Raw genomic sequence first — 22,849 nt, 5'->3', positions numbered from 1 at the left:
TAAATAAACAAAATACTCCATGTGCCGCTCACAAACTGGGTGTGATGTAACAGTCAAGTTCGCTGTTCCCCACCAGCAGTTAGAGGGGAAGGATGACAAAGGGCACAAAGGAGCCTCTGGACACAAGGCCAAACTCCATGTGGATTTTTCCAATAATGTAGCTGCTCATTTCTGATGGGAAACACCATCAGATAAATCCAATTCTCCTTTTGGAAACATTTTGGATAGGAACACCGAGAGAGGGGGAAGAAATACAGTCTCGTTTCTCTTTCGATTTGGGATTCATAAATTATTCTGTTTTGAAGTCAGGGTTTTTGTCAGGCCAGTTATTTTTTCCCCTTCCCCCAGCAACTGTCTATTGAGGTATATAAGTTTGTGTTTGACACTACTTCAAAATTTCATACATTGGCTATTAAAAGGTAAAAACGATCAAGCAGGTTTATTTCAGCATTGAATCTTTGTTAGCTTCTGCCAGTGCTCTTGCAATTCGTTCCATTTCCTCACACTTCTTTTTCTCCTCTGCTGCTATTCTACTTTCCTCCTCAGCAATAGGCTTCGAATGGTCATATCTTTTCTTTCCATGGACTATCCCCATGAGCACTGAATGCCTGCCAAACTTGTTCAGAGGGGAAACATACACCGGCGGAATCATCTTGCCTCCTCGTCTGACCACTAAGAAGGCAGTGACCACGAGGCCAGTTATGATAATAGAAAACAGAGCTGGCTGGAGACCAAACTGAGCTGTCCAATACAGCTTTCAGATTTCCTATCTTTGCTTTAATAGATTTGGCTGAAAAAACTTTCAAGTAGCTTTGCTTAATTGAGACGTTTGATGAAACCCACACCACTAAGAGTTCCACTAAACCAAAAGAGATATAATATATTATTGAACATAAAATGGAATTTAGTGAACTGCATTTATTTTTACCTGGAACAGGCCTAATGTTGCTTGGATGTAAGCCCTAGAGATGCATCCAGTTATTTCCATGTTTGTGTGGCTGAAAGCTGCGTGGCAAGAAATTTCTCCAAAAGCAGGAATCAGTAATCACAGTACATTATGGGACATCAACTCTCACCATCCCTGGCCATTGGCCATGATGACCGGGGCCAATTGAAGTTTTCCAATGACATTCAAATGAATTTTCCATATTGAGAGTAGTTTTGAATGTTACTGAAGAACCACCACTGGAAGAACACACATTTGTGATGTGTGATAGAAACACAAGTCTAAAACTTCAGATGGGGGTGGGGAATGGCTGAATGGGGAGTTGCCCAACTTAAGAGGAATTAAACATATCTTCTATCTGTCACTTCTCCCCTGCAGATCACCCTCTCCAAATGCTACTTTGTTGTTGTTGTTGTTTAGTCGTGTCCGACTCTTCATGACCCCATAGACCAGAGCACACCAGGCACTCCTGTCTTCCACTGCCTCCCGCAGTTTGGTCAAATTCATGTTCGTAGCTTAGAGAACGCTGTCCAACCATCTCGTCCTTTGTTGCCCCCTTCTCCTGGTGCCCTCCATCTTTCCCAACATCAGGGTCTTTTCCAGGGAGTCTTCTCTTCTCATGAGGTCGCCAAAGTATTGGAGCCTCAGCTTCAGGATCTGTCCTTCCAGTGAGCACTCAGGGCTGATTTCCTTCAGAATGGATAGGTTTGATCTTCTTGCAGTCCATGGAACTCTCAAGAGTCTCCTCCAGCACCATAATTCAAAAGCATCAATTCTTCGGCGATCAGCCTTCTTTATGGTCCAGCTCTCACTTCCAGATAGTAGATAAATGATAGGCAGGTCTTGGTAATGGAAGCTGGCTAGTAAGAAACTTACTCTAAAATCACATTTTCTTTCATTGTTCATCCCCCAGTTGCCAAAGAATGAATGTTCCTTCCTTTGTAATGCTGCAGCTTTCATAAATTTCATAAATTTGTACACACATAGGTCTGATTCATATATCAAATTAATGGGCTGATAAGATGTGGTTTATAGACCCAGCAATGAACCATGCACCCTTTCCCCTGACTTTGGCACCGAGATCACGGATATTTGAATTGGGAAACTATGGTTTAATCTCTGCCTACTTGCCAGCCTGCCATTAGGTAGAGTGATACAGCTACCTCAGGCAGGTTTTTTATGTCATGAAAAGGTAGCAAATTGTTAGCTATTTAATTGATTACTGCATCTTTACTGCCAGGGAGGAGGAGCTCTTGTGGGATTTCCTACTTTCCTTTTCGTGTCCTTCTTAGTAGGTTGGATTGAACCATAGTTTCCTACTTCAAAAGTAATAGGGAACTGTGGTGCACCGTGATCTTAGCATTGGAGCTGAGTGTGGGATGGAGTGCATGTGGGGGAACATATAGGAACAGGGCTCCTTTACCATAAGAAACATGGGTTTATTGGTCTGAGATTGTTATGTTTAAACATACTCTGCAGCAGTCTACAAGAGCCTAGTAGAAATTCAGTATACCTGCGTTTCTCCTCTTGCATGCATGGCTGAATGATGGCATTTTTTATCTGCCCTTGGAGAACACAATCACAAACCTAAATATTGATGAAACCTAAGATTTGTTTCCAATTTCTGTCTCGTAACTGGTCTATTGAATTTCCACTTCACAAGTGGAATTGCTAGACAGAACATTATTTATGTTCTATTTTACTGTTAGCCATGAATAGTCATAGCTTGAAAAGATCACATATCAAAAGATAAAGAGGATCTTGAAATACATGAGAACCCAGCTTTTGCATGCTTTCAGACAATTACAGTATTTGACCAGCACAAATGGAAGAGGACAAACTTTTCTAGAGCTGTAGAGAGATGTAATTTCACAAATACATGGTAGTTTTTGTGCCATTTAAACAATGGTGTAGTCCATACTTGTAGAATAATAGGTTTTTATGCTCCTGAGCAGCGCAGTATTTTCTAATTTGAAAGGGATTGCCACGGTCTTTACATAATTGTAGGAGGGAGTTTGCTGTTATTTAAGCCAGCTGGAAAAAGCAGAATATGTGATAAACACTCCCAGGTTTGATAACAAGCTTCATTTAAATTTGAGGGCAGAAGATCGAGGTAGAAAGAGAAAGCTCTAGGAATTCACAGCTGTTGTGTAAAATCCTAAAAGGTCATTTGCCAATCACAGCTCTAACTTCACTCACTGGTTAAAACCCTGTGAGGTAAAGGCTGGGACTACCAGCCAGTCTAGCTCTGAAAACAGAAATTACAGCTTGGGGGGACCTTAGCTTTTGACATTTCTCTCTTGAACCAGAGCATCCATAAACTTTCTTTAAAAAAACAAAGCTAAAAGTCCTGGGCCCCTGGTGGTCTTTGCCTCCCAAATCAGACCCCTTCTAACCACCTGATCGGAGCCCAATCTGCACCACTAGCCTTAGGCCCAGCTACAGAGGAATATGCAGGCCAGGATTATAGAGGAGGCAAATCTGGACTGAGTTTCCTTTATGTTTCCCAAGGCAGGGTCCTGGCTCACTGGCTGGCAGTGCCGGGGGTTGTAATCAATTAAGTTTGAGTACACCCACTGAAATTACCGGTAATTAACATGAGTAAGTTAGTCCATTCTGAGGAAAACATAGTTGACTACCACCCATTTATTCCAGGATTTCCTGGTTTCTGTTTGGGGATTACCACTTTTATTAATAGAGAATGAAGCATGAACAACCCTACAAATTATATGTATGATTCTATGAAGGCGCCTTGCAGTTTTAGCTACTCATATGTTTGTAGCAGAGCTTAAGCCAACCTCTTTCACAACCCAGGGGCTAGTACTTCAAGCCTACCTCAAGGCTTCCTTCCTTTCTGACAAGTATATTAAAATTTTGCGAGTGTTTTAGGTCCTCTTCTACGATTGCAGAAGTGCATGCATATTTACAGGAAGATGTTAGAATTCCTGCTCCATGATTGCAGTCATGTCTATCACATGATGGTATATGTTTTGACTCCACAGAGTGGGATGTGATGGAGACAGGATGTTTGTGTTACTGTGTTCTGTGAAGTGGGACTATTGTCCTTTGTTCTTTTTCTCTTTGCTGTCTGATGCTAGAGAGAAAGGGAGCCATGTTGCAGTGCTCAGTGTGTGTTTATATGTAAATAAAGTAGATTAGCCAAAATGCTGAGTTGCTGAGGTCTGTTACGCAGCTGTGCAAACTCTGCGGATCCCTAAGTGTGCAGGTGTTGGTTGGCATCGGTCGCTGTGATGTTCGGGCAGAAGAAAGCTTATGAAGCTCTCGAACAATCGACCAAGAGGGAGAGAACATGCCAGTCGGGCATGTGTCTCTACCAGGGTCCTACTCAAGTGTAGGCTGAACTCCTGACAGACGTATGAAATGAGTCATGGGGCATCAAAGGACAAAGGTGATTTAAAATAAGAGTACGGCACGCTTGTTGGTTCGATCCATCCAAACGTGACCCTCAAGTAACTTCAGCACCAATACTGAAAATCTCCGCAACTAATGTAAGCGCTATAGGATGTGTTTAAAGGGTTCAAACTGATCTGCTTTGGAAAGAATTTATTCAGGGAACTGGCTGAATGCAAGAAATGGATCAAGATCAGGGTCCTAAGCATCTGCTGCAGGGGTGGGGGTTTCTTCCAGCCTGAGGGTCACATTGCTTTCTTGGCAAACTTTTAGGGGCCACATGCCAGTTGTGGTCAGGGCCAGAGGCAAAAGTGGGTGGAGTAACTCATTTTTACCCTTGTATATTAGGCTAGTTTCTGCACATACTTATATTCCCCTCTGTTCTTCATACAGGGAAGAAAGAGGCATTCCAGCCAGGCAAAAGCTCTCAAGGAGGATGCAAAGGAGGTCAAGTAATGGGGGTGGGTGAGGAGGGTGTGTGGCAGGAAGAGAGGCTTGGTGGGCCGCATTTGGACCTCAGTTCCCCATTCCTGGTCTATTGCCATCTGTGTGACTAAAACTGAATGATTAAATGAGTTGGCATGAAGTACAGAAACAATCACTTTACAAAATCTTTATTACAAATTTTACATCTTTGGGTCCTTCAGAATTATTTCAATCGATTTCAAAGATCATTGTTGACAAATCACATAGACGAGGTTCTGTGTTTTCATTTCACATAGGGAAAAAAGCAATCATTTCTTGAGAAAAGTAGTCTATACATGTATATAAAACTGGCAAACACAACCCTGGGAGCCAAGTAGTTATTCCAAATGCCTGTGTGTGTGTGTGTGTGTGTGTGTGTGTGTGTGTGTGTGTGTGGAGCCACAATTAAATAGAGAATGTTATTTTCAGTACAAGCCTGAATTTGGAGCTTGGGATTCAGAAATTGACTTGAGGGGGGGGGGTCAGTCAAATTTACAGTGTTATTATCAAGTCACATCATTTCCTTCACATGGTCAGCAAAATAAGGGAGAGTCACATTATGCAGATACTCCAAACTGGCTTCTCTAAACAGTGCTTCTAATAAGGTGGCTTCTATCCTGCTGCTGAATCATCTGAGATTAATGGAAAGCCACTCAATATCTCTGTCCAGGTAGAGTCTTCTACTGTTGTTGCTACTAAATTGTGACTATCCTTGGTCTGCCAGGCATTGTTCAGAAAGCTGAAGCAATATGTGTGTGTACATGCACTGAACCAAACCTCAACTGCTCCTCTCTGATATTCAGATACCATACATCATGAATTGACTTGGTGTACATTCTTACGTATGATATATGCTTTGAGAAGCAGCAAACAGCTTTCAAATAAGTACCAGGGGCTTCAAACTGAGCCAATACAGAGGCTGAGGAGAAGGGCAATTTAATGATAGCAAAAAGCAGGGCTTTTTTCAGCCAGAACTCACTGGAACTCAGTTCTGGCGCCTCTCAGGTGGGTGCCATTGCTATTCTAAGAGAACAGGGGAGGAATTTGTGGTGAGTCCCAGCACCTCTTTTTCTGGAAAAATAGCACTGGCTATAAGGGATAATGGTGATTTTAAGAGAGGCATTGAAAATGAGACACCCCCCCTTTAAAAAAAAGCTCATTTTCACAGCAATTACAAGGTTACTACTAGATATGGAAAAGAGGTCTAGTAGTGGGTGCCAAAAAAAGGGGGGAGGGCATGCTGATGCTGAGAAGGAACAAGTAGTGGTGAAATATTTTCAGTCTGAGGGCCACATTTCCTCACAGAGAAACTTCTGTGGGGCGCATGCCAGAGGTGGAGGGGGTCAATACCAAATACACACCCCACTCACACAAATATACACACACTGTTCTCTCACATCCACACCCTGCCTTCCCATTCACACAGTCTCTGAAACCTTCCCTGCTCTCTTGCGCCGTTTTTTCCTTCTCAAGTTATCATCCTCCCCCTTCTCTTTCTCCAGTCCTGTGAACTGTTGTTCAAGTGCAAATGCGACCCATTTCCCCCCCTAAACCCTCCCATCTGCCCCCACAAACTGCCCCCCCCTTAGGTGGCAATTAGGCTTAGGAATAAAGTTCCCATTCATGTCAAATCCTAGAGGAAAGGGGATTGTATTGAAAAAGTAAAGGTCACCATTCACTGGTCTTGGGAGATGTGAGGCAGAATTCCAGTGGAGAAACTGGAACAAGGCTTGTCACCTTTCTGCCCAGACATCTACAGGTTAGATGAGGTTTGGAGAGGGAGATCAGATCAGAAAAGCAGATTGGGGAGTTATCAGCACAACGGAGGCAGCCAAAGACTTTTGACTGAATGAGAGTAGCCAGAAAGTGACAGTGGAATGAGAAGAGTCAGAGACAAAGGTCCAACCCTACTGAGAACTCTCCAGGGACTGGAAGAGATGAAGAGCACTGAAAGAAATAGCAAGACAGGAGGAAGAATAGTATGGAACGTTGTAAAAGATGGGAGAAGAGGCAACGAAGTAAAGTTATCTAAGCAACAGACCCTTGATGATGAAACTGATTGTATCTTGAATAATGCAATGACCGAATCTAAAATTTAACCTGATTAAGGAAAATAGAAACAGCTCTAATCAACAGCAGGACTTTACCCAGTTGGTTTTAAATGGCCTGACTTTTTGCTGTATTAGAGGTGGCGGCAGGAGGTATTATCTTTTATCAATCACATCTGAATCCAACAGCATCCTGGCTGTTACACTTGCAGTGTACTGCAGGCTCAAGATTAAATGGCATCTTCATGTGGATTCACATATTTGCATAAAATAACAAGGCTGCCATGGCTTTTAAGATCTTACCTCCCCAATGCACATGGCAGCATATCTGTCAAGGGTTAATTTCCAGTCACAGGCATGGGGTATTATGCCACCCAAAAGCAACTAGAGCTGGAATGGCACACTTCCAAACAGCAACTTAGCTAGTCCTTAGTCCTCTGGCATGGCTATAACTCTGTCATTGCAATTGCCAGGTTTTCTGAAACAGGTAGCTATAAATTTTGGGTACTCTTTTGCTGTGGAAAGACAAGCCTGGGGAGAAATTATATTAAATAATATTTTAAAAATGAAACTAGTAGATTATTTCAAGAGCATCTTTGCTGTGGAAAGACATAGGAAAACAATTCCCCTTGGTAACTTTTTCTTGGCTCTGTCTTCAGGGACGTCAGAAGTGGATAGATACACTTAGGAGCAGTGTGTTTAAACCCTGGTCACAATTCTTTCCCCTGCGTACCACACTGAGTTCATCTGACCAACATATGAAGTGCTATTAATATATCATATCATAAGCACTCAATAGAGTTTGGCACTTTATAGCATCTCCAGCATCCAGCCAACATGACTGTTCAGTGTCTTGCAGGTGTCTGTTCACAGTACAACAGAGATACTCTCTTAATTTCCATGGGCAGGGATGTCTTGGATACCCAGAATATCCCTTCTGTAACCACAACACTCCAAAATTTGCAGAGGGAATAAAATACACAACCCACTAAAAGTAGCTCAAATGTATTCCTAACCACACAACTTTTACATGTTTTGACACGGATTTGTAGAATGTGTGGTTTTTAGTCCAGTCATGGGATAGTTAAGAAAGAGGAATCCTCAGGTCTACTTAGCTACATGCAGGCTCAGAACAGACTCTACGCTGGAAAAGCAACTTCAAATTTCCACGCCCAGAAAAGTGGAATTCTGCAACCAAGGTAAATGAAGCAAATGAAACCAATTTGTGCATTTGCTTCTTTCACACTTTCTCTACTTCTGTGTGTCTTACGAAGGGCTCTTAGCTATGACAGAGGTGAGGTGTCAGAGGGACCCAAGGGTCAAGACCTGTTGTCCTGTGCTGCTCAGACCACTGCCGAAAACCTGGCTAAGCTTTGCACTGCAAGGCTACCACCTAGGCTGAGATACTGGCTTCACAGGCCAATCCCTTCTCACCCAGGCCTATAAAGCCTTGGCCTCAAAACTCGCTCATTAGTCTGAACCTTCTGTCACTATGACGGTTCAGCAGTTGACTTCTGGTGCCTTGCCCTTCCCCACAGATTTCTCTGGAACATTTTGAAATGCTACATCAGATAATTTATTTAGAGATTTTTTTTGGGGGGGGAGGGGGAGAACTATGGCAGCAATCTTATGCCAACTTACCTGGGAGCAAGCATCATTGAGGTTTTGCCTTGGCAGCCAACAACCAAGAGCAGATACTGCTAAGAGCTTGATAGTCACAGGTGCCCTGACTCCTAATCACTGGACATATTCCATATTCATTTTGCATCGATTGTGTGCACACAATCTATCCTCCCACCGTGAGAGATAGAAACTCGTCAAATGGGGGTGGGGGTGGTGGCGGCGAGAGAAACAGATTATCAGAAATGCAGAATTCTCAGCCCAAAACTAACTTTAATTCACAGCCCTGATTTTATGTGTTCCTGAGTTAAGGACTGGAGTGTTCTGAGACAGAGCAATGAAACATGAAGATGTTCCTAAACACTGGAGGCCTCAGGTAGAACTTTCTTCTGCCTGCTTTTTAGTAGAAACAACCCACCCTGCAGTCACAAATTAAGGCGTACTGAATGGAAGAATTGTTAATTGTGAACAGCTTGCCCAACTTTAGAATTTCTTTTTAAAAAAATTAAAAATTAAAAAGTGCCTTGTGATTCAAGAAGGGTTTTTCCAAGCCCAGAAGAGGGGATTCACAGGTCTAACACTGCACATTCCTCAAGCCAGTTAGAGTGACTTTCCCGTGAGTGTAAATGTCTTCATCTGTGCCTCGATTAAGGTGCTTCACCATATTTTTCTCAAAGAGCAGCGGGTGGTAGGCACCCATAGTGCAGGCTTGGTCAAAGAACTTCTGGTAATAATGACAAACGTCTGTCTGCCTTTTGGAAGGGAGAAACTCGTAAATATCCACTTCGTCGCAGAAGTTCATCATGAGAGCAATGCCTAGAAAGGGAGGGGAGAGAGACAAAGGATCCATTAAAAGACACAGCAGAATGGGTGACCTGAAGGCAGGGTTTAAAAATCATGAGAGGTGTGTGTGTGTGTGTGTGTGTGTGTGTGTGTGAGTGTGTGTGTGTGTGTGTGTGTGAGAGAGAGAGAGAGAGAGAGAGAGAGAGAGAGAGAGAGAGAAATCCTCAGCAACGCAGAGGGAAGAAAGGAGGTCTTCCTGATGTTTTCTTTTGACTAGAAACCTAGACAAAAGGAGTTAAAGGCTCTACAGCAGGGATGGGGAAGCTGTGGCAATCCAGATGTTGTTAGATTCCAACCACCATCCTGCCCAAGTAGCATAGCCAGTGGTGAGGAATAATGGGATCTGGGAACCCAGAAGGCTACAGATCCCCCTGGCCTGATAGATATTGTTGAAGATGGCGTCTTCTCCACCCCTGATTGTTGCAATTGAACACTGTTCAATTACTGCTAAGATTGCACCGGTATATGGATAGAAGTCATTTCTCTGCTGTATGTCGGAAACCGTATGAGAGCAAATAAAGCGTAAGTGGAATTGCTTGTACCATTTTTATTCCCAAGCTGGAGCTGTGCTGCCATCTAGTGGGCTTTCCCCTTATATGTACAAAACTCCCCACAGGTACGTGTAGTGATAGACATTCTCTTTATGAGCCACAATCACCAGGTTTTCTCATTCAGAGGCCTGTACATAAAAACAATATACCACAATACGAATGAAGCTGGTTGTATCACGTGCTGAACTTGTGCAGGGGGGATTCCCTCCCCGCTCCTCTCCTCAGACAGCTGTTGTCCTTTGACCCTCATAAAAATTATGTGATGTGAGCAGGTTGTTTGAGTGTGAGGCGGAAATCAGGAGGAGGCTGCTTGTCTGAGCGGAGGGGGGCGCGCGCCATTCATACAATCTGCCTCTGCCCTATCTCCCTCCTCTATTCCTCCCTCCCTCCACATCACAAGACTTTGCAGTAGCCCCAAGATGCTCAGAGCAGCGGGAGGAGGGTCTTTGGAGATGGAAATGTCAGCTGCACACTCACGACTTATCACAACATTGGTAAATCAAACACAACCATTGGCACTGCTTTTCATCTGCCTGGCTGAAGCACTTCCATTGAGGTTGACTAATGGCCAGAGGAGGAAAGTTCCTTTCCTCAAACAGTGGCGGGGAACCTTCAACCTACCAGGCCCAGTGAGTGGCCATTTTGGGTGACTACACCCACATTTCCTGCACCTGAGATCAACATTGGTTGATAAGACAGCTACGGCCATTCCTGGGTTGGGGCAGCTGGACCACAGTTCTCCATGCACTGCTAAGCTCACAGTTGGATTACTGCAACATGCTGTGTGTGGGGCTACCCTTGGAGTTGATCTGGAGGGGGCAGCTAGTGCAGAAGACGGCGGCCAGCTTTCTTTGGGGATTTGTACCGGCAACCAATTTGCTACCAGGCTAGTTTGGGACCAGGTTACTCGAGAGACCACCCTATCTGTTACATACTCAGTAGATTACTGTGGTTTGCAGGAGAGATCTCCCACAAGTTTCAAAAATAGCAGACGCTCACTCTGCAATAGCTCGGAGCAGGGTTTTTAGTGTGGCTGCCCCTGTCCTGGAAAATAGCATTCCTATCAAGATATGACTTGACTATTTACACTTTTTTGGGGGGGGGGTTGTGGAAATAGTTGAAGATATTTTTGTTCTGGCATGTTTTCCCAATTGGATCAATGGGACTATATCACAAGTGTCCATTTGTGAGGGTTTTTAGTCTTGCTTTAAACATTTGTTGTGTTGTGTTTTTAACAGTTTTTAATTATTTTATGTGTAAATCAGCTTGAGACAGTGGCTTAGAAGACAATTAATAAATTACTTTTAATAATAATGATTGGAGTGAACCTCTAACTAAGCCCAAGCACATGCAACTGCATGTTCTTTCACTGTTTACACACAACACACACACATGCCTCTTTGCCTTTCTCGGTTTTCCTTGTGTCAAATTTCTGATTGCAAAGTTCCATTCGGGTGGGATCCTCTCCTCTTGTCATTTGCAAATTCCCATGCATACTGTTAGCACTATATAATGATGATGATACAATCTGTACCATGGGCTTCCGTGAATAGCAGTTCCTGGCAGATTTATTTTCCACAATTCCTCAAAGCCATTTATGATTTATATTCATAACGCATTACTGGAAAAGGTGCCGTTCTGATGATTAACAGTGAAAAAAACAGTTTATTTTTATCCCGAGGCAGAAGAGAAGCTTCACAAAGCTGTCATGTGGAACATGCTGTAGGGAAATGTTCACTAACAACTTTCCTGAATTTGCTCTGCTAATGAGGGCAGCATCCAGTCATGCTTTGTGGACGTCCTCAGAGGTAAATCATACCCCTCCCCTTTTCTGCACTAGCACGGAATATGTTTGAGTCAAGTAGGGCTTCCCTGAAGAGCCCCACTGTCTTTGCCAGTCACAGGATCTCACTGCGCAGCAAGACAAGGCAATATTTGCGCCTTATCAATTCAAGCACAGCAACAGAATTCAGCTGGAAACACATCCTCTTTTGTGTCAGAATCTTACTATGCAATAGTGCCATCTTGTGGCAAGAGTTAAAAACACACACCGACTACCGTATTTACTCGAGTCTATTGCGCCGTCTATTGCCTGGTGTGCTCTGGTCCATGGGGTCACGAAGAGTCGGACACGACTAAACGACTAAACAACAACATTGTGCCATTGAATCTAACTTGCACCTTAATTTTCACAACGTAATTTGGCCCCCAGAAAGTGTGCATTAGAGTCGAGTAAATACAGTAATACTTAGGAGTGTGGGGGGGTAGGAAATGGCATGGGGTGGTAAAGGAATTATCATTTTGTTATAGTTATTTAGCTACAAGTAAGGTGTGTGTGTGTGTGTGTGTGTGTGTACCTGTGTAAAAAGAAAAGAAAAGAATGCTTCATCCAAAAAAAACCCAGCCTCTTTCCTGTGGTGGAAGCAGTTCAAGCTATGTGCCAAACACTAACTGTTAGCTAAAGAAGAAGAAGAAGAAGAAGAAGAAGAAGAAGAAGAAGAAGAAGAAGAAGAAGAAGAAGAAGAAGAAAATAATAATTCCCTCTGTGCATGGTGCAAGTACAAGAAGCAGATCCTTGACCCAATAGTGTTTACACTAAGGAAGGAGAACCTGTGGCCCTCCAGATGACACAGCACATCTCCTGTCCTCCCTAACCACTGGGCATGCTGGCAGGGCTTGGTAGGAATTGGAATCAAGCAACATCTGGAGGAACAGATATCACCCATCCTTGGTTTGCAGTCAAAAGATGGAGACAAGTGCCAACAGGAGAATAACATGTTTGCTCAATATAGTGTCCTCCAGATGTTGGTGGCCAAACTGGTTGGGCCTGATGAGAATTGGGAGCCAACAACATCTGGGGGCACCAGGACGACTACCCCAGCAGTAAGGTATGCTAAAGGGTGATGTCAAAGGCTTCACTAAACAAGTGTGTTTTGAGGGAGGCAAGAGGGGTGGCAGCACCTTATAACAGAGGCCAGGGATAGACTGAAGTTGTAGAATGAGCATTTGTTAAGAAATCTAGCAGTCTATTTTATGAGGAAAGGGATAAATGAGAGCAATGGATTGACCTCTTTTTTCTCTTCCATGTCTCAGCTGCTCTCAGCCAGAGACTTGATTCTACTGAATTTGTGGATCCCTTTTTTACTCCCTCGGCTCAACTGCCACCAACGTTTTGTTAGCTCAGAGGTTCTTGTTTTGGCTGCTTTTGGCTGTTTTGGCTGCTTTTCCTTGAATTTACAAATCTATATACTTCTGCAAACTGAGCTCCCCAAGTATGTAGAAACCCTTCTCTCATTGATAGGCACTCAACTGGCCAAGTTCACTGTTATATGAAAAGATAGGTAACACCCACTCACAGTCCAGAGAAGAAACCCAGGACTTGTCCTGAAAACAACGTACCAAGCATCCCTGAAGATGGAGGATTTGGCTGAATATCCTCTGGTGAGTTTTCTTGAAGGATATCCCAGAGCTGCCACTGCATGTGGGGATTCAGGATATAAAAAGGTTGTTCCGGGTGCCTTTTCCGATAGTTCTTGTAGCTTTTAAAGAAATTGTAGTCCGGTTTTTGGTACCACTGAAACCAAAAGCAAAAAAGAATTGTGGCTCTTCTACGAATACTAGCAAAACTGTCTCCAAATAGAGAAGCCTGATTCAGAGATGTTCTCAAAAAAAAAAAATTCATGTGCCCACACCAAGCAGAAGAACCGTGCCGAATTTCAGAAGAACAGCTGCAGTGGTTCCGCGAGGGCTGCCTTTGCAGCTCTGAGGTGCATCACTTAAATCTCAAGTGTTTTGCGGGCAATTGGCTTGGAAATTGTAGACATGAGAGAGATGCTGCTAGACAAGAAGCTTGCTGAACTGCAGAGAAATAGATCCAGGGGTTGTTTGTTTTTAAATTGATTTTTTGGGGGGTTGTGGAAATAATTAAAGGGATGTGCTTTTATCCTTTGGTTTTCTTTGTAGGCAATAATTTAATAGCTGCCCTAAGCCTTGGTGGAACTGTACATGGAGCATCAAAGTGTTTTGATTTGAGGATTAGGCCGATTTCAGGTACCTGGTGCTTCTGGTGTCAGGTGTGAGGAGATACTAGAGAAGGAGTCAGCAACGTTTTTCAGCCGTGGGCCCTCAGACCATGTAGTGGGCCGGACTATATTTTTTTGGGGGAAATGAACGGATTCCTATGCCCCACAAATAACCCAGAGATGCATTTTAAATAAAAGCACACATTCTACTCATGTAAAAACACGCTGATTCCCAGACTGTCTGTGGGCCGGATTGAGAAGGTGATTGGGCCACATCCGGCCCACGGGCCTTAGGTTGTCTTCCCCTGTACTAGTCTTTACAACCACAGAACCATGCATTTTCAGGATGACCACAACCTTCTCCCAGAATCCACTGCAATTCCAGGCAATTATTTTAATATGCACATAACTCAAACGTACCTCGTGGATACCTGAGTGATATGGTGCTGGATCCCACACAATTAGGATTCCAGAATTATACTGCGGATCTGTAACAAACTTCTGTTCTTCTACAGTAATAAGCTGGGAATGACAAAAGAGGTGGTGATTAATACATGTTGCCACTCTGAAAAGCACAGGGGGGTCAGACTGCAAGGCTTTACTGGTGGCAAATGTCACTGACTGATGCAGGACACTGTTCCATGAGAACTGCAACTTTTAAGCTGCAGTTCCTTTTGAAACCAAGGGCAATGATCTTGATAACCAGGGCAGGATCAGTGAAAACAGTGGCTCCAAATCTAGACAGATCTAGTCATGCAGTAGGGTTAAATGACCTAGCCACACATTCTCTTGAATTATTCTCAAATCAGGCTAAAGACCATGAGGTAGTGAACATATCTCTCTTCTGGCCCAGTGGCAAAGAATGCTTGGAGCAATTTAAAAACAAGGTCAGCTCTGTTCACCCAACTATGAAATGCAGTGCAATAGCAGCATCAAAAATTCACACATCCCTTTCCTAGATATCATCCTCACTACTGATCCAAACAAGATTATCATGGATTTCTTCTTTTTTTTTATAACAATTCGTTAATTTTATATAGTTTAAAAACCTGATGCTCAAGTTTATTGGAGCTGCATTTCCTGTTATCCAAAACATCTATAGTGAAAAAATGAATTCAAAAACACCTTCTGTACAGAAAATATCCTCTGCACATCTTTGATTGCAGCAGGCACCTAGCACCTATATTCTCCAGACAGTGGCCTTCTTTGCACACAATGGTCAATGGCTTTCATATCATAGAATTGGGAACCCATGGGCCATCTACTAGCGCAAGCAGCAGCGACAAGCCAAAGTTTGGCCTGTTGTAACATGCAAATGCATGATCATGGGAAACAAACCATGATCTGAAGCTAAGGTTTGTTTTGCTTCAGGAGAAACTAGTGACAGTCCAGGGTTCACGAACCTCATGGCTTGTCGCTTCAGCTCACCTGATGGGAGAAGCAAAGTGGGAACAATCTCTTTCGCAGTAATCCATAAGACATGGTTTACCATGACATGCGAACGAGACCAGTCTCTCCTCCACATCATATGTTCTTGATGGCACAGCCTCCCATCATCTCCCAACTTTTTCCTGACCATGAAGGTGGGTTATGCAGAGGTAGCCAACTCACAAAGCCTTGCAAAAGGCACCTGCAAGTTCCTCTCATCGTCAAGCTCAAAATCCATGTGAGTAGGGAGAACAGAAATATTGTTCTTATTTTAATAATTTATATATTCCTTAATCCCCACGTGGCTTCTAAATGGTTTACAAAGCATAAAAAACCAATTGAGCATCTTTGTTAAGATACAGTGTAATTAGAAACACACCATAATTAAAGTGCACAATAAAACAGTCCCATTAAAACATTAAAATACAAATGACCGTTATTAAAATGTGCAATGGAACAGCCCCGTTAAAACACAGGGGAATGCCTGTGTAAACCACCAATCAGCAATCTAGGGTTATTAAACAACTGGATTAGATTTCAATTTTTCTACTAGGGCCTATATTCTGGATCATCCTTACTGGGAAATGAGCTTGTTACAAAGCAAGCCTACCCCACTCCTCTGCTTATTCTATGGTAGTCTGTGCCTGAGAAGGGGATTTTGGTGAACAGACCCCATTACAGGAAGCTCATCATGCATGTTGAAGCAAACTGAGTTGCAACACTTTCTGGTAAACCTATTGTTTCCTTTACTGTAAATCTCTGCTATCTCCCCTTATCACTTGTGGGTTTAAAACAAACAGAACAGCATCTGACTCAATCTGGAAGTGTTAAGGCAAGATATTATCACCTGCACGGGGCACTCCTTCCTATGCACTCCTTCCCACAATTATTAATCAAGTAGTGTCAATGGCCTGAGGCTCCTTCCAGTAGAGCCCAAAAGATTACATTAATCCCCTAATCACCTAGAAACAGAATGATGTTTTTTTAGAAGCAATTTCTAAAGCCTTTAGACTTTTCCTGGCTGGCACCACTTTAAACCCTTTACCACCCTTTCATGGCCAAGAAGACAAGAGTTGTCTTTGCTTCTGTTTTAATTTTGAGCCAGTTTGAGACCCGCTCCCTTTATTCTCCTTGTCATGTCCCAAACTCATCCAATTGCTTTCTTCTGATCCTTCCCTAAAACCTTTCCCAACACCCCATAAAATTACTACCTCCTTCATCCTCTGACAACCTCCCTTTCTCTTCCTAAAGCAAGTCAGTCTGATCTCCGTGGCCCATGTCAATGCATCCTAGAGTTTCTCTATGTTCCCAGGAATGCTTTAACTTATCAATATAATTAATTATCAATATAATTATCAATATAATTAACTCTTGTATTGGTCTTAAACTCTCAAACTTAGCCTATTACTAGGGTTATTTATTCCGTTTATTGATTTACAGTAAGCAAGCCAATTCCCCACCTTGATGCAGTCAATTTACTTTTGATTTATCTCTGTTGTCTGTGTTAATGGTTATAGGGTCAAATTCTGGCATGGGCTCAGCTCTCAAAGTCAAATGATCCCAAAATATGTCCAGGTTGTGTGTGAGAACGGCAAGCTTGAGTGCAAATGGCACATTTCATTTTTTTTAAAAAAGCCACTGTTATCTTTACGGCTATCTTTAAAAGCAGAATAAGTGATAAGACTTTATTTGCATTAAACAGAACTTCATGGGTGTGTCCAATACATGTTACTTGAATGGTAGCACTCTGAATGCCATGCCCTCTGTGTCGAAAGAAAAATATAATTCAGAAAGCACAAATCAGCAATCGCGACCCATAAGCTAGACTGACCCGCTTCCAAACATTTTTATTCTGATGGTTACAACTGCTCTGACTGAAACGTTTCCCACAGAAAAACCTCTCTAAATCTAAAGATGCTAGAAAAAAGGAGGGGGGAAAGCATCTGGAGCATAGAGTCTAAAAGTCAACACAGGGGAGAAAAGAGCAAGGAAAGAAATATGGAGACATGTGTGAGTAAGAGGGGAAATGTGTGTCTGTCCCAGTCACACTATCTTGGCTTAGTTACAGTACTAAGGCAAGTTGTGGGGAAACTTTTTGTACCCAAAGGCCACTTGCCCTCACAGGCAACCTTCCGGGAGCACGTGCCAGAGATGGGTGAGGCGGAAGCAAAAGTGGGTGGGGCCACAGGTGTGGCAGAAGGCTGCATTCAAGTCACACAACCAAGCCAGAGGTATCTGTGCACATGCCGGTCACGCCCCTTTCTCCGATCAGGCAAGCAAAAAGGCAAAGAAACATCTGAAGGCAGCCCTGTTTAGGGAAGTTTTTAAGATTTAATGCTGTATTGTTTTTAACACTCGATTGGGAGCCACCCAGGGTGGCTGCGTAAACTCAGCCAGGTGGGTGGGGTATAAATTATCATCATCACCATCATCATCATCATCATCTTCACTTTCCACTGCTTCTGCACACTGAGGTTCAGGGGCAGTTCTGCACGAACCTGCAAAAGTGTTTCTCCATTAATTCCGCTGCCTCATTAGTATGCTGCCACCAGATACTTCTGGCTATTTTTAGCACAGTACGTCCACACCAGTACTGCCGCAGCTTCACAATCCCGCTTGCAGTGCCTTTCTGCCCTTCATCAGCTTGTAGCTAAATTGCTACCAGATTTACTTGTGTTCCCCTGTACGACTCCTAATGAACTACTTCATTACTTAACTGTTTGGGCTTTAGACTGCTTTGCTAACTCTGGACTTACTTGCCTCTGTAATTCATTCTGCGTTAGCTATTACACGGATGAAGAATGGCATATCATTCATATATATATATATATATATATATATATATATATATATATATATTAAAACCGGCTTCTGTGTAAATGCTAATTTTCAGTTTAGCTTTCTTGTATTTCTGACAACAGGTGTGATTTACTCTCTCCCACCACATGTTGTCCCCCCATCAGACTATGGGGCAATACTGGAAGCGACACTTCCCACATGGAGGCTTTTACGGCAGAGAACACGAAGTGCCTAAGGATTAGTTTTCAGCTGCTCCATTCCCACCATCCTTCATAGTTTTAGGAAAAGGCCTCCGCCTCTTCCTGCTGCTCCAATCAATCAAGTTGTCTGACGGGGCCAGCTGCAGGGATCATGGCATCCCTTTGGCGACACCACATATCCAAACTGAACTGAGGGCATAGAGGGTTGAAATGCTGCAGTGAAGAGGTCATTCGCAATTGCGGACGTGGTTTGGAGAACATTGACTCTTCCTTCATCAGATTTAGACTTTGAAATGGAATGGTGCCCCAGAGTGAGAAGAATTTTAAGGTCTCAAATATAGAATAAATATTCATCAATGCACATATATCTAAATATATGAACCATGTGTCTGAAATAGTATGGAAGAGCAATCCTGAAGCCATTTTGACTCTCCCAATGGCCTCAAATATTCCTCTGCAGTAAGGGAGGCAAATGGGAAAGCCTTCCCATTGTCTTTTTGCTTGCAAATCCTGTCTTAAGAGCGTATTTGTGTATGAATAGAGCGAGCCTGTGACCTGGACTCAGGAACTAAAGTATTAACCATTACAAAAGAATAGCTAGACTGCCCAGGTAATGCAATCGGTGACCTTGATCCTGGCAGACAGTATTTCTGCTGTAGACTGCCTCCTTCTGTGATGATCTTTTTTTGGGTGGGTGGCCTTGGGTTACAGGGTGGGCAATTTCAAATGTCTATGTAAGGGCTTGCACACCATTGTTCAGGGCTCTCCTCCCTCCTGCGTGTGGGGACCCTGCTGCAACAGCTCCTTTAATAACGATCAGTATTACTAGCCGCTTTGCTTCTCAATATACCCTGGTTGGCCTCTGTTTTCTCCTACCAATAGGGAACCCACTTAAGGACTCTATATGGGCTCCGGAATACCCCATAAGGCAGGGGTGCCCAAACTTTTTTCAAAGAGCATTTTACCCCAGGACATATACTGTCACAGGGGCCGGATTAAATCAACCAACAGGTCGGATTAGGCCCCCAAAACAGACTTTGGACATGCCTGCCATAAGGGAAAGGGAACAGTTTTTCTTAAAACACTTTCAAATGGTGATAGGTGCATAGGAATACAATGTGCTATTTCATACTTGGTCAAACCAGTGGTCCATTTACCCCAGCATTGTTTAAACTAACCAGCAGTGGCTGTCTAGGGTTTCAGACAAGGGGGCATATCGAGCCCTATCTGGAGATGCAAGGGACCGAACCTGAGACATTCTGCATCCAGAACAGATGCTTTGCCACTGAGCTTTCCAAGATAAAGGTATTTTAGATGGGCAAGTGAAGCAAAATCCATGCTGTGCTATGAATGACAAGAGTGTGTGTCTGCATTCTCTCTCCTTGCCTTTTATCATCGGCCAGGGACACCGTTTAAAATCATCACAAAAGAGCAATGGTATTTATTTACCAAGAAATTACTGCTTTTCTTCCGATTGTGCCCTTAAGGGTTGCACAAGGACCTGGAAAATCTGTGATCTCTCTTAATATTGCAGCCCTATTAAACTCCTTTGGTCTTATTCTTTGTCAGGCAGAGAATTCAGAAATCCCATTCAGAAAACCTAAAAGCATCCCGTTCCAATTCTAGTCATTCTTGAATGAGTGAGCACTTTCCTTAGAGTAAGTCCTATTGAACACAGGGTGTTTGCTTTTAAATAAACATGCAAAGGGATCATGCTGCGCTGCTCATTTCCCTGTGGCCTACTCTGAAGGTCCTTCTCGCTTTTGCAATGTGTGAGCCGCTGCATCACGATTTTTTGTAGAACATGGGCACAAAATTATTATTCTCTCTCCCTCTCCCTCTCCCCCTCCTCCCCACACACTGTCAGGTGGTGCTTTTTAAAAAATCTGCTGTCCTTTCCACAGTGAAAAGACACTTTTTCAGATATCACTAAGAAAGGTTTAGAGGCAGGCCTTTTATGTTCATCAGCTGTGTTCTTGTGCAATGGCAGCATAAAGAGCTGACATAAGTGATTCTTCTACTTTTTGCTGCTATTCTTACTTGCAAATCTTTTCAGGACAGAACAACAAAAAAACGAACTGAAGGAGCTCTCATTAAAGCCCTCAATACACACTCCTTTCTGTTGCTCCCTTAGCACAGCGCATACCATGCAAACTTACCTGGGAATTAACAAGGCGTATTGTGGTTTTCTGCCCTACATCAGCCTGGTACCCTCTGGTAGGGGCTCCATTAAACCGCAGCACTGCATCGTGGTGATCTGAAAGCAGCGAGGAGGAAATATAAATTGAAAGGCACCTGCTCGAGCAAAAGCCCTGAAGTCTCAAAAGTTTCTGTTTCGAGCTCTGGAACCCAACTGTGCCACTGCTTCGGAAGAAGACAGTGAGGAGCATTAGCCTTACAACAATCAAACTCTCCACTGTGAATGTGAAAACTTCCCATCAGCCCTGCCACATCCCAATTAGCTCCTGAAACTCTTATGCCATTTGAAAGAAATCCTCTGTTAACAGAGAACTGTGAACTGAAAATTTCAGCAAAGGCGGACATGTGAAAGCTGTGAAAGGGGGTACCAGCTGTTTCACTTCCATTTCCCAAGGCACCTACTTTGTAAGGAGAGAGATCTCAAGCTGATGTCTGGTTGCCGTTTTGGAATGGAAGCAGCTTAAGAGTTTTGGGGTGGATGAGACACTGAGGCTTAACACAGACAGAGGTAATATTGGTTGTGGGTACTGAAAAAGTGGGAGCAGGTACTGAGACTGTTTGGGACAGGCTTACCATATTTTTCGCCCTATAGGACGCACCGGCCCATAGGACGCACCTAGATTTTTTTTTGGGGGGGGGAATAAAGGGGAAAAAATTATTCCCCCCCCAGGCACTGGGCTGGGGAAGCTCGGGCTTTGGCAGCTTTGGCATCGCTCTGGGAGCTTGTGGGGCTGGAAGAGGGGAAAGCGGAGCTTCCCCCTCCCCCAGCCCCCAGAACGGGACCCAGAGCCATGTGGAAGCTGTGTGCAGCTTTGGCATCGCTCTGGGAGCTTGCGGGGCTGGAGGAGGGGAAAGCCCTCCGCCAGCCTTCTAGCCAAGTCGGGGGACAGCGGGAAAGGCGCGCTGCGCCTCTCCCGCTGTCCCCCGAGTTTGCAGGGCTGGCGACGGGGAGGAGCAGGCTTCTCCCCCCCGCCAGCCTTCTAGCCAAGTCGTGGGACAGCGGGAAAGGCGCACTGCACCTCCCGCTGTCCCCCGAGTTTGCGGGGCCGGCGACGGGGAGACGCAGGCTTCTCCCCCCCCCCGCCAGCCTTCTAACCAAGTCGGGAGATAGCGGGAAAGGCGCGCTGCGCCTCCCGCTGTCCCCCGAGTTTGCGGGGCTGGCGACGGGGCTCTCCTGAAGCCTGGAGAGCAAGAGGGGTCGGTGCGCACCGACCCCTCTCGCTCTCCAGGCTTCAGCGAAAGCCTGCATTCGCCCCATAGGACGCATACACATTTCCCCTTCATTTTTTTGGGGGGAAAAGTGCGTCCTATAGGGCGAAAAATACGGTAGTTTATATTTTATGGATTTTTACAAGGTTGTCATATTGTTTTGATTTTATTTTACACTGCCTATCACCACTGGGGATCCCTATTGGACAGGTGAATAACTGTATTTAAAATCATTCAAGCGGAGTTCAGAATGTTGCATGTACATTATCTCAATCATCCTTACAACCCTGTAGGATAGATCAGTATATTATCTCCAAATTACAGGTGGGGATGTCTGCAGAAGCTGAAATACTGTAAGGCAGGGGTAGCAAACATAATCCTTTCCAGATGCCTCCAATCAGCCCAGCTGGTATGGCCAATGGTCAGGAATAACATATGGAGAGCGTCATGCTAGCTACCCTTATTCTAAGGCCTCCTTGTGACTTCATGGCTGAAGTGAGATTACAATGCAAGGTTTAGACCAGGCATCCCCAACCTGCGGCCCTCCAGATGTTTTGGCCTACAACTCCCATGATCCCTAGCTAACAGGACCAGTGGTCAGGGATGATGGGAATTGTAGTCCAAAACACCTGGAGGGCCGAAGGTCGGGGATGCCTGGTTTAGAATTAGGCCTGCAATATTACACCTGCTCTAAGTCTAAACCTGAGCTAGCCCAAGGTTTTAACACACAAGTGCTTTAACATGTTACTATGCCAATTCTAGCAATGCCTTGCCCTAATTTCAAATATAATACCCAATACCCAGTTTTAATGTTCCAGGATCCCACACTCACTTCCTACGAGACATCTGTGGTCACTGAGCAATGAAAGGCAGGAAGAGAGAAGAGAAAAGGTCCTACCAGCAAATTCAATAAATTCAAAATTAAATAAACAAATAAAGTAAAAAATTGTCCAGTGGCACCTTAGAGACCAACTAAGCTTGTTCTGGGTATATGCTTTCGTGTGCATGCACACTTCTTCAGATTTAATTCAAAATTAAATGTTTTTCTAGCCCTGTAACACTGAACCACCCACCACCCCCAGTCAAAGATTTCAAACTGTATTTTGTT

General features: G+C 43.9%; 2 protein-coding genes across 11 annotated transcripts in view; both read right to left on the bottom strand.

Moving 5' to 3' along the window:
• Positions 1-390: 390 nt before the first annotated feature.
• On the bottom strand, positions 391-652 carry LOC310707596 (ATP synthase subunit e, mitochondrial-like; the record flags this gene model as incomplete). The annotated part of the gene is made up of 1 exon (XM_083504711.1): positions 391-652. One exon carries the CDS (start codon positions 650-652, stop codon positions 440-442), a length of 213 nt encoding a protein of 70 aa, XP_083360837.1. The 3' UTR covers positions 391-439.
• A 4,303-nt stretch (positions 653-4,955) lies between these two features.
• ST6GAL1 (ST6 beta-galactoside alpha-2,6-sialyltransferase 1) overlaps positions 4,956-22,849 on the bottom strand; it is a 108,016-nt gene continuing 90,122 nt past the window's right edge. For all 10 annotated transcript variants that reach the window (XM_083506518.1, XM_083506517.1, XM_083506511.1 and 7 more), the window contains 4 exons: positions 20,493-20,590; positions 14,327-14,428; positions 13,284-13,458; positions 4,956-9,306 (listed from right to left, as the gene is read on the bottom strand). In XM_083506518.1, the coding sequence (XP_083362644.1) occupies positions 9,065-9,306; positions 13,284-13,458; positions 14,327-14,428; positions 20,493-20,590 (617 nt within the window). In that variant the 3' untranslated portion in view covers positions 4,956-9,064. The remainder of the gene's footprint in view (positions 9,307-13,283; positions 13,459-14,326; positions 14,429-20,492; positions 20,591-22,849) is intronic.

Source organism: Podarcis liolepis, assembly GCF_965112155.1.
Source record: "Podarcis liolepis genome assembly, chromosome: 5".
Lineage (NCBI taxonomy): Eukaryota > Metazoa > Chordata > Lepidosauria > Squamata > Lacertidae > Podarcis > Podarcis liolepis.
Note: the sequence above shows the minus strand (reverse complement) of the source record. Positions and strands in the feature narration are given on the sequence as shown.